Consider the following 11,503-nt stretch of genomic DNA (forward strand, 5'->3'; position numbering starts at 1 on the left):
AGATCGACTTCTTCTATGTTTGATTTCATCCTCCTTATTTGTCCTATTGCTCTATTTCGACTGATTTAGAGTTGGCCTCTTGTAAGATCTCTTCCTAACTTCCTGCTCTTCTCTGCAATTGGCCCAAAAGTCCTCAATGCGAGGCTCATACTTTTTATCTTTGTTGATCCATTTCTCAAGCCTCCCAATTGGATCATACTTAGGTCTCACAAAATCAAATGGTTTCTGATTCAGTTGCTCCAATTCTGCTTTAGATGCCTTAACATTATTGAGACTGTGGCAAGCATACCGGCCTATATGTATAGGAACTGCATTCCTCCACCTCTTTGTTCGGCTTCAAAAGCCTCATGAGCCTCAATCATTTGTCTAGACTTCTGGCAAAACCACCTTATCTGTCGGGTACCTTTGACAATTTGTATACAATTCGTATCCACACTCACACCCTCACACCCCACCACTTGCTACCAGTGTAAAACTCCACCACTTCACATAATAATATGTGAGATGCAGACGAAAGTAATAACACCAGCAGGAAACAAAAATTCACTAGTGTTGATTGTGAGGAACTGTATCCCAGCTAATAAAAACAAATGTGTGAAGAAAAAGCATGAGTACAGAAATTACACTCTTACTACTTGGAAAATGCATATAAAATATATGGGAAATATAGAAAATTAAGTTTTTTCTACATAATGTTTGAAACAGTAGTATAATTGTTTGTCCCAGTAAATCAATATTTCACCTGGGCAAATTTATGTAAATTGTGTATTGCCATACAAGGCGCACATATTCATTTTATGAGCATAGCTTTGTATTCAAAATTACATCCCTTTCGGGTGGTCATAAAGTTTACCAATCAATCAAATTTGAATGAATGAAGGGACCCAAGAGCAGCACACAATCCTTCTAGAAACAGGGCACCAAGGCCTTATAAAACATTAAAAAAATGAAGTAAACAGAAAATAATAGATATTTATTTCACTGAATATTCGATATTTATTTCACGTTTATGAAAATCCTCTAGCTAGTCTTGCCAATGTATTCTCATCTCAAAGTGAAAAACAGAATTTTTGCATCAAGACTAACTGGGTACAGAATTCTGTACAATGTTTACTACATGTTCCGTGCAAGACGTTTAATAGCTCAATATTGTTGCATTCATAAAAACGGTTTAATAGCTCAAAACTGTTTACATTAATAAATACAGATTGTTGACCCCCATGACACTGATCAGCAAACATATTCAGACCCGAACCTGTCAATACATACATTTTGTCATTTCACCGCAAATTACATCTTAGACAGCCTGTCAAACTGTCCGGTCTCATATATGAAGCCAAACTCCATATTATGGATATCTATACAAAATCAGATTCCCAAGCATTACAAGAGAGCAAATGACTCTGCAACATCATTGATAAAAAGATTTTATGCTATTACAGTATAATCTTCTATCATTCTTGAAGGTGAAGGGCTCCACCGCTGAATGCTATTGCAGTTTATCTTCTATCATTTTTGGAGGAGAAGGGCTCCTTGACTGTCTCTTCAAGCCCTCCTGTATTTTGCCCTTGATTACCGTTTCCTAAAGTCAATTACCAGAAAAACAAATTTAGTTTCCATATACTATGGAAATGTGAACTTGAATATTCCTTACGTCATTTACATAAAAAATGCTATAAAAAACAAAAGTAACAGAATGAGGACTCTAAAGTCTGTTGGCATGTTTGTTACACTGAGGCAGTGAGGACAGCAATTGATAAGAAAAATATATAGGAGAATAATTACCATCATATGGCATCTCTCTTCAAAACCTTCCAGAAACCCAGCTACCCATCGATCAGCATTTTCAACCCACTCACTATGATGCGTCCCCGCTAACTTGGCAGCTGTATGTATCTGCAAAAACATATTGTGCTCATAAGAAAATCTATAAGAATTACTTCATAGATGTAGTCCAACCAATTTATCAATTTTAATCAAAACATGATTTGTAGCAATTATTTTCTCATGAAATATTACAAACTATTTGCCAAATAAAAATGCAAATTTTATGCATTTTGTGTCCATGTTGGCAAAAGAAAACAGATAAGTAGCATGCTACAAATAAAGCTAACTCATCATGGCGCAGTTACCTTTTCCCCCATTCGCTCTTGTTGTTCCTTGACTTTCTGTCGCAGTCTACTAATACCCATGTTGACTCTTAATTGTTTCTCCTGAAACCGATCGATGTATACCAACAATCATTTTATTTAACTTGTTAAATTTCTTGATTCAAAGATTTAAAAATTTTGCACAATGGAAGTGTCTCATCAAGAACTTCCATAACATGGTAAATTAGCTGAATAAAGATTCATTTTGCTTCCTCTACCTTGACATAGCTTACTCCAAGGTCCTTCCTTGAGTATCCACGAGCAAGATTACGCATAACATATTCATTGTAGTCTTTGAGTATTCGCATTATGACATCGGATGTAGAGACCCCATCAGTTCGTTTTGTTTCCTTAAATTTTCCTATTGCTTTGACCTGCATAAAATATTCTATTAGCCTTTTCACCACAATAACAAACAATCAAACTAAATTAGTAAAAGCTTTAATTTTCATGACTTCTTTACAATTGCCAACACTCACAAATTCATAAACATCCTTTCCAGCTCCAGAGGTATCAGCATACCTGTAAAAAAGAAAATAAAACAATCATGATATCGCCACATCACCAAACTTATAAAATAAATGGCAGGAGCATCTTGCCAGAGAAAAGCCACATTCAACATATCACTCTGCGCTGTAAACTACTCTATAATTCTGAAACCATCTCAACTATCCTCCAATTAAGCTGCTTAACAATACATAAATCAAAACACATTAACCCTACTGGTAAATGCATGAGTTAATTTGTACAATTTTAATTCAATTTATATTCCCTTTATGATTGTATAAATTACCAAACTTTCCTAAACAGAGAATTGTGAACATTTTTGGTGTTACAAGAACTGTTTATTAACGTATTTCAAGTTCAAGCTCCATACAAATTATTTGCTTTTCTACTCCCTTGGAAATACAGGCTGCACATTTACAAAATGCAGCTCCACTTACAAAGCTGTTAATTCCTCTCGTTTGCCTTTTCATTGTCCTTTGGTTTTGTAGAGATGGAGAAATCAGATGATATCTAGCAATAGTTTCACTTCCAATTTATCATATTCTCAAAGTTTCTATGGAAAAATTAGCTTACCTGTTTGAACCAACCAGATACATTTTAAAAAACTATGTTCATTTCTGCAATTGTATTTGTTAGTTTATATTTATTTGCTTCCTCTTCCGTATCATGTGATAACATGTCATATTGATGTATTCCCTTCTTTTAAAACCTATGTTCGACGAAGTTTCAGGGACGGGGACGGCAGGGTACACCGGGACATGTTTCCGGTACAGGGGTACTTCTGGGTCATTTTCGGGGGGACGGCTGTTAAAAAAATAGGGGGGTTTTTACAAATATAGAGAAATTTCAAATATGCATATCATAACAATGGTAAAGCATTCATCATATAGACATTAATACATTGCATTAGACTTGAATTAAGATTTCACAAGAGAATTGACAAACAGTTTACCAAAATTCAAATGCTTTTATCAATCATTGCCAACAAACATATGTCATAAACATCCATAACTATAAGATGACATAAACCGTAAACAGAAAAGTTAAAACATAGAAGTCCATAATCAACTGTCTATCATAATGTCAAGACTCAGGATAAACTAAAAAAATATATGGCTGTCCATAATCAGCACATGGTAGGTCTAAGACTAAGAGTCTAAATCAAGATCAGAGCGAGAGTCTCTATCTGAGTCACTATCAATATGAGGGGTTGCCTCCTCAATCAATGGAACCCCAAGCAATCCTGGAGGTGTCTCGTCCTCGTCAACTTGCATAGCATTTTCAGGATTGACATCCCAATGTAAGGCTGGAGTCTGACGATACTCAGGAGTTTGGCAATCTTGTAGCCGCAATGCACTATGAACAGCCACTAACTTCTTTGATCGTCTAGAGGTAAGGTGGTTCCTCTTGACTGATTGGATGAAGCTATATGTGGACCAATTCCTCTCTGCAACAGAGGCGGAACCAATTCCTCTTTCACCTGCTGTTCGCTCCTTAACCAGCTGCTTCTTCTCTTCTTGCTGCTCTTTTCCTATTTTGCAAATTTCAAAATGAATGTCTTTTTCTTCCTTTTGTTTGTTTTATGCATTAGATTAGGGTTTGTTATATTTTAATGTTTATTTGGGGTCTTGGTGGGGCCAGCTGAACCTCTATTGTAAATTAAAAATGTGTTTTTTAATTTATTTTGGACTTATAAAAATTTTGGGCCATAGGAGATGGCTAGCTGTCCCGGGGACAATCAGGGTACACCTAGGCGTCCCCGGGCTGTCTCGGGGACAGCTGGTCGTCCCCTGCCATCCCCTGCAGCCATCCCCAAAACGTCCCCCGTGTTTTTGCCAGAAAGGGGATGCTTAAGAAACGGCAAATTCCCATCCCCGTTTCGTCCCCGGTACGGATACGAGGGAAAAGGGCAGGGGACGCGTCCCCGTGGAACATAGTTTAAAACCTATTGTGCAGTGGAACAATTCCCAGAAACCATCTAATTTTCTGTAAGGAACATCAGAAGGATCATGGATCATGCTTAAAAAATTTAACAAATATAAAAAATTCACTAAAACCAGCCACTAAAATTTCCCTCAATTAAATTTTCTAGCTTATAAATCACAACTATGAGTAACAAATAATTTATACTTATTTGCAGAAGAAAAAACAAGAACTAGTTAACCTATGTAAACTGTATTACAACACTTTCTGTGTTATGGACATCCCTTCTTTAAATAACTAACAAATGTAAGCAATATTTCATAAGGAGTTAATAGCTTACGGAAGAGCATCATGTGCCACATAGTCAATCTGATGTTTGTCCACGAATTCTTGAGTAAGTACCCAGGGAGCATCCGGGATAACTTCATCAACCCATCTGCATTAAATACCAGACACAAATGTTAAGAAAGCTATGCCATTATTGAATGTTCTTTATCTAAGCTTGGTCTGCACCAAATCCAGGAAAAGAATCCCTAAGATCAATAATGATTTGCAAAAAATCATCTAGCTGAATTATGGATATAATTATTGCATGAAACCGTGTATTAAAAAATATTTTTATGTCAAATTTGTGTCATTAAACCAAACGAATGTGCAAGTCTTTAGAAAACTAATGAATCAACACGTAATTAACAATTTAAAAGATCATGCGGATTCCTTAAAAAGAACAATACAAATCAAAACAGCATTAACGAATGGAAGAAAGCCAAAACCATATCAGACCTGCAGTGGCGCAGAGACTCATAGCGTTCTGATTCAATCATAACTGTTTTTCCTTTGTACCTGTGAGTAACTTCATCATTGCAGCAACCCACAAGGAGGTGTGTATTGGGAAACCTGTTAGATGCAAGAACAACATCAATCATTAAGCATCAAAATGGCTCTATTCATTTATTGTGGCAACAAGAAGACCCCTTCAAACAAGCTTTAACTTGCAAACTCATAGATGAAAATCACAAATCCCTATTGAAATGATAAATCTGACCATTGCTACCTCCTAACCAGGTAAACTCTTCCTATAACAATGTCGATGACGCTTGCCAATGCACCTGAACTATATATACAAGTAAGACTTTCTGATAATGCATCTGAGTGAATCATGCGTAAGATGACACAACTACCTCAAGTCCTCAGAGTACTTCTTGGCATGTCAGATCTGACTTAGAGATGTATGCTTGATAATTCTATATGACGAAAGGAATAATTGATCTCCACATCGATATGTACCAGTCAATAATCCCACCAGATGGGTAGGGCAAAAAGACCAAGATAAATCAATAGCAATCTATAATGACATGTGACATCAATTATGATGAGGGATAAAATGGATATAGTTGTCAACAATCCCATATGATGGAAATGACAAAAGCGATCCCTAGATGGACATATAGTTATTAATAATCCCAAGGATAAAGAAAGGTAAAAGCCACCCATCACAAAAAACAAAGAGTGGTCCTATAACACCCTGCTTATAGCACTATTTGTGCAATGAGAAGATTGACTGCTGAAATTGTTTACAACTAAATTCCAATTGAGCAATCTAAAGGACCAAATCTGAGTCCAGAGATCCTAAAAGGTCCCAAAACTTATAATAGAAAATCACTATAAAAATGTTGCGTTCTCATCAATGGCCAATTATGAAGAAAGTGGTTATCATAAGTGGATCTAAAGAAATTATGTTGAAGGCCTTAATGACTTTACGCTGGCTTAAGATTAACTGGACCATATAATCCAGGAATAACTGGAGCTCTAGAGCCATACCTTACAATGGCTTAAAAGATGGAGAACCCACGTCACAATTTTGCAAACATGGGGTTACACCAAGTTGGTTTCGTCCACATAAAATCAGATTGTAGGATAAACTCATAAAATTTTAAATGGGCAATAATTCAGAATATTATACCGTAAACAACAAAAACAATAAAATCTAAATTAGTTTAATACATCGATAATATAATAGGGTGAATCAACAGTGGCTCAAATTAAAACAGAACAAGTAGAGCTCAAGAGCTTTGGATGGTCTTGTAAAATAGGCTATGATTTCAAAGATATAAAATGGTTTATCATGAACAACTAGATCAGGTACTCAGTTTAAGGTCTCGATGATCAAGAGAGCAGACCCTACATTGGCCAATATTAAAAAGAAGGTAAGTAGAGTTAGACAAAATAAGATCTATCAGACGTGCTTGAGATACTTTCCAAAAATGTGCCATAATTCTGAAAATATAATGATATGTCATAAACAGCACAAGCAGTAAAGCCTTCATTAAGTGCTCGAAGTTTAAGACCTTGATTGCATAGTGGGCGGGATCCAGAGTGAATCAAATTCCACAAATGCATCAAATTCTGAAAAATATAATTGCTCAGGTGCTCACGGTTGAAGACCTTGTTGATCTAGGTGCAGGCTCCAGAGTGAATCAAATTAAAATGGCAATGAGTGGGTTTTAATGAAATGGGCTCTATCCAGTCAAATTAAGATTCCAGTGCTAAAAGCACAACGGCTTTCAGAACCGTGATCCTTAAGAGACACGATGAAGTGCAGGATATATCCAAGTGTCTGAATTGGACAAAATCTATAGCAGGGATTCGGAGTGAGGCATTGTGATATTTAAGTTTCTGAATTGGGCAAAATCTATAGCAGGTACTCGGAGTGAGACCTTGTGATCTAGTAGCCACGCATCTCAAATAAAAAGGGAAGTACGGAAGGTTAAAAAAATATGAGCCCATCTAGCTTACCAGGATCAGCTCAAGTGGTATAACTATAAAAAAGCTCATGGCAGAAGCCCAGTTTCAAATCCCACATGAATTAATGAATTATTGGAAATTGGGTCAAATTCGGGCAACCACCCACCTGCTACCCCAGGCTAAATTTGATCCAAATCATGGCTACTAAACCAAGCTAAATCAATTTCAAGGAGGCCAAAAAACACCTGCGTGTTACAAACGACAATCGGCAACTAACCCAGATAAAAAAAACAAAAGGAATTTACCAAATCTTGAAAAACAACTGTATCCATTTATGCAGAAATTCCAGAGCAAAAGGACCCAACAACAAAGAGTAATGACCCCAATCTAACAGAAAATGGGTCCACATAAATGAACTCAAGCATTACAATCTAAACCAAATACTCACAGCTTCTTTGCCTGTTCCAGAGATCGCGCATGCCCAAAATGAAAGAGATCATAAATGCCATCGGCATAGACACGCACTGGCTTCTCAGTCCATTGGGTATTTTCAGGGTCAGGTGCAGGTTCATACCTCACTGGCACCTCTAAATTCACGTCACTCGATACCTCCTCTTCCTCAACTTCTTCATATTCCTCTTCCTCTTCCTCAAATTCTTCATACTCCTCTTCCTCAACTTCTTCATACTCCTCTTCTTCTTCCTCTTCCTCTACATAGGCCTCAGTGGATTGACTCTTGCGAGGCCTGTAAACCATGGGCATCTTATGCTCCAGCCCTATTACAGGGCTTCCGCTGCTTCTCAATACCGGCCTACTCAATCTCGCTACTTCCATTTTATCTAAAAGCAAACACTAATAAATGAACAGAAGCCTCCCAGCAGCTGCAATTGGCAAATTGGTGTGCCGTATATAAAGTGGGGCAAAAGCGTATCTAGTATCTGTAGTAGGAGCGGGTGGGCTTCCACATTGATATTTAATTGAGCCCACGCGCCTCCTTCCTCGGGATGGAGGACTTCTCTGCCAGTATACCCCGAGTTGTTAGCGCGTCATTTTGATTAGCTCTTCGTATGCTTACCTAAGCAAAATGGGATTTCTCTACGAGATTTCAAACGAGGTGTAGATATTTGCGTGTCGGCAAACTAAACAGTAATCCTCGCGATTTAGGTCACAGTTTTGTTGGTGGATGACCTTCCTTCTCTAACTGTAAGTTGTGCTTTTTTTCTATAAATATCTAGGTTAAATTATACTATAATTAGTATAGATATTTAAAATATAAAATCTTACTAATATGATTTTAAATTGTTTTATTTTTACTGATTATTTCATTTTATTTACATTGCATATTTAAAATATCATTTTATAGTTTTAGATTTTTTTATAATATATTTTCTTTGTGCTTTAGTTTTTATACATATAAAAGAAAGAGTATACAAGTATTGTTTATGAATTAATATTAAAAAATTTTAAAATAAGGTATTTAATTTTAAGATTTGAAGAAAAATGTATTTTGTTGCAAATGATGTCTTTTAGTTTGTCTTTTAATATTGTTTTATTGTATCTACATAGATATATTTGTCTCTCTTATCTAGACTTGGTGGTGCTTAGAGATACTATCACAGCTTCTTGTGGTATGTGTGGGAAGCAACTTGTTGCCATTTTTTTGTCTAGGCAAACCCTTAAATGGGATTTAAAGATTTTGTAGAAATTTGAATGCATGCAAGCATAATGCAAATGCTTGGTTTGTTTTTATCAATGTAGATGTTGATGCTTAAGTGTACTTTGTATCGCACATGTGATGATTGATCATGAGTCGTGAGTTTATTCCTATATCCTCAAAATGAATCAAGGTTGTCTCCCCTATACAAACACTAGTGTGCAAAATTAAATATTTCATGCTTAAGTCAACCATAACAACTTATGAGGATTGAGTTGCCTTGGGCCCATGTTTAAACATAAGTTTGAAATTTTGAAGGCCAGTATTATAACTATAGTTCTAACTAGGTTTTTTGTTGCACCTATGGGTTTGACCTAAGATAAGTAATTGAGAATTTAAAGATCTAACCTCTAGAACCTTAGAATGTGTGGAATTAGGTTAGTTAAGGCTTGAGGTAAATGTCAACTTTTGTATATTGAAAAATGCCATATATACATTACACCATTTCATTAGGGACAAATAATCAAATAGAGTTCAAAATAAATAGTGAAAAGCATTAGGGATGCAATTTTTGCCCACACAACTAGGAAAAGTCTAACCCTTTTTTAAAAAATTATTATGACCATAAGTGTGTTTATATAATGTAATGGTAAGTTGTTAAAGTTTGAAAATTTAAGATGCCTTTAATTTGGATAAAGATGAGTTCTCCTAGTTATGGCTTCCCCGATTTTCTTTGAAAAAGGTGGATAAGCACTTATAACATATCATTTATGTTTATTGTTAGTTTGGGTTGGAAAAGGAAACTAAAGCAACCATTCATTTTTAATTAATCAGTATTATGTGTCATCTAAATAATCAAAATCATTTATAATCATGCATTTTTTATTTGTAATTGTGGTGGTGAAAATTGTATGTGCATTCCCTGATCCTTCTTTTTGGGCATGTAATGAGCAAGCTCTCTTTTATTCATTGATAAATATCCTAGATGGTGTGTTGAAGTTGATAAATATATTTATCCTAGCATGTTCTTCTCATCATTCATTATCCAGATCCTAATCTAACATACAATTCTCATCATTCATTTCTTTGGTTCAAATCAATGAGAGTGAAATTGATATAAGTCAACACCGTGGTTGTGGATTTAAACCCCAAATCCTTAAATTTAATTTTTTTAATTTGAGTCCATGCTTCCCTCCCAAGTCAACTAAAGCACAACTTATTTCAATTTAACATGCTAAGGTGGTGTATTTAAAGACTAACCATAATTAAAAAGAATCATCTAGCACAACTAAGGGGCACATCTAGAATTCAATTACAAGTGGAACAAAAGAATTATTTTAATATTTCATCATCTAACTCAAAACATTTTACATGCTTGCTTCTTTTATCAACCTTGGTTCTGTTAGAGTAAAATGTGTTAGCTTACTTAATTAATTAAATCATATTGATTTAATAATTAAGTCGCTTTTCTCTATTTCACTTAAGCTAAATTTAGGAAGCTAAACTTAAGAATATTAATAATTAATTCATTATTAATTATTAATTGCTTTTAGGGTTTTTCCTTTTAGGTTTGATCTCCTTTTATAAGGGTTGATCCCTTTTGTAATTCATTATCTAATTATTATTATTGCATTCTTTTGCTCTAGGTTTTCAAAGCAATCTTTGTGTTTTGTGAATCTTCCATTGTTGTGACAGGTTATTTGCATGCAAGTGTTCACTAGGCTCTGTGAGGTTGTATTTCACAACTTTAACATGGTATCAGAGCTTCAGACCTTAGGCTTTCTTGTTCTTCAGATTGGGAGATTCTACCTATAGTTGGTCTTCTGTGCAATTTGGGTTGATTGGACCTTATCATTGAATCTGGCACATGTCAAATAGTCAAGATTGACCTTTTGTTTGTCAATTTTTGATTCATGGGACCAAATCTATGAGGGTTTGAGAAATCAGTTTTTTTGTGATCCAGGGGGCACCTATTTTTTGGAGCAATTTAGGCAAAGAGGGACATCACGATTGGCTTCCAGAGACTCATTCCACAAATTTTGATATATAATTTGATATATTTCGGCATCAAAGGCACGGGAGGCAAAAAAAAATTGTTTTCTGGGTCGTACACCCCTTTGTACGGACTTTAAAAAAAAATTGGCAACGATTACGAAACCACTAGTGGGCGACTCTTGAGAGTCGTTACAGCCCCACCGTGCAATGGTCACTATCGATGACTTACCACTAACCGACGGTAATTGGTAGCGGTTTGCAAAACTGCCACTCCACCGCCGGCAGTCAAGCCTTCTCACCATTGCTCCCGCTCTACCTAGGTGTCGCTCTCCTCTGCACTGCACCGCCTCCATCGACAGCTCCACCCAGAAGCCACCAAGGGTGGAATTTATTTACAAAGCTTTTTTTAAAAATAGGGGGTTGGTTTTTTTGCCATATCGGGAGCAAACGGAGGCATTTTTCAACAAACCATATATCATCAGAAAGCTCTATCCAAGACGAATCCATTTCTAAAGGTATTTTTTCTTGA

The 11,503-nt window shown here is 35.9% G+C and overlaps 1 protein-coding gene across 1 annotated transcript; it reads right to left on the reverse strand.

Annotated features, from left to right (window-relative positions):
- Positions 1-1,125: 1,125 nt before the first annotated feature.
- On the reverse strand, positions 1,126-8,456 carry LOC131048342 (choline-phosphate cytidylyltransferase 2). Its single transcript, XM_057982258.2, has 8 exons — positions 7,774-8,456; positions 5,364-5,477; positions 4,921-5,016; positions 2,630-2,672; positions 2,369-2,524; positions 2,133-2,213; positions 1,786-1,896; positions 1,126-1,582 (listed from the first exon to the last, which is right to left on the reverse strand). Exons 1-8 carry the CDS (start codon positions 8,157-8,159, stop codon positions 1,490-1,492), a joined length of 1,080 nt encoding a protein of 359 aa, XP_057838241.2. The 5' UTR covers positions 8,160-8,456; the 3' UTR covers positions 1,126-1,489.
- Between the last annotated feature and the right edge of the window lie 3,047 nt (positions 8,457-11,503).

This window comes from Cryptomeria japonica, chromosome 8 (genome assembly GCF_030272615.1).
Source record: "Cryptomeria japonica chromosome 8, Sugi_1.0, whole genome shotgun sequence".
In the NCBI taxonomy this organism is placed as follows: domain Eukaryota; kingdom Viridiplantae; phylum Streptophyta; class Pinopsida; order Cupressales; family Cupressaceae; genus Cryptomeria; species Cryptomeria japonica.

Coding starts and splice junctions, on each gene's coding strand:
- LOC131048342 (XM_057982258.2), bottom strand. CDS start 8,159: ATGGAAGTAGCGAGATTGAGTAGGCCGGTATTGAGAAGCAGCGGAAGC. Junction 5,478..7,773: donor CTGGAACAGGCAAAGAAGCT/GTGAGTATTTGG, acceptor TGCATCTAACAG/GTTTCCCAATACACACCTCC. Junction 2,214..2,368: donor TTGGAGTAAGCTATGTCAAG/GTAGAGGAAGCA, acceptor GATCGGTTTCAG/GAGAAACAATTAAGAGTCAA.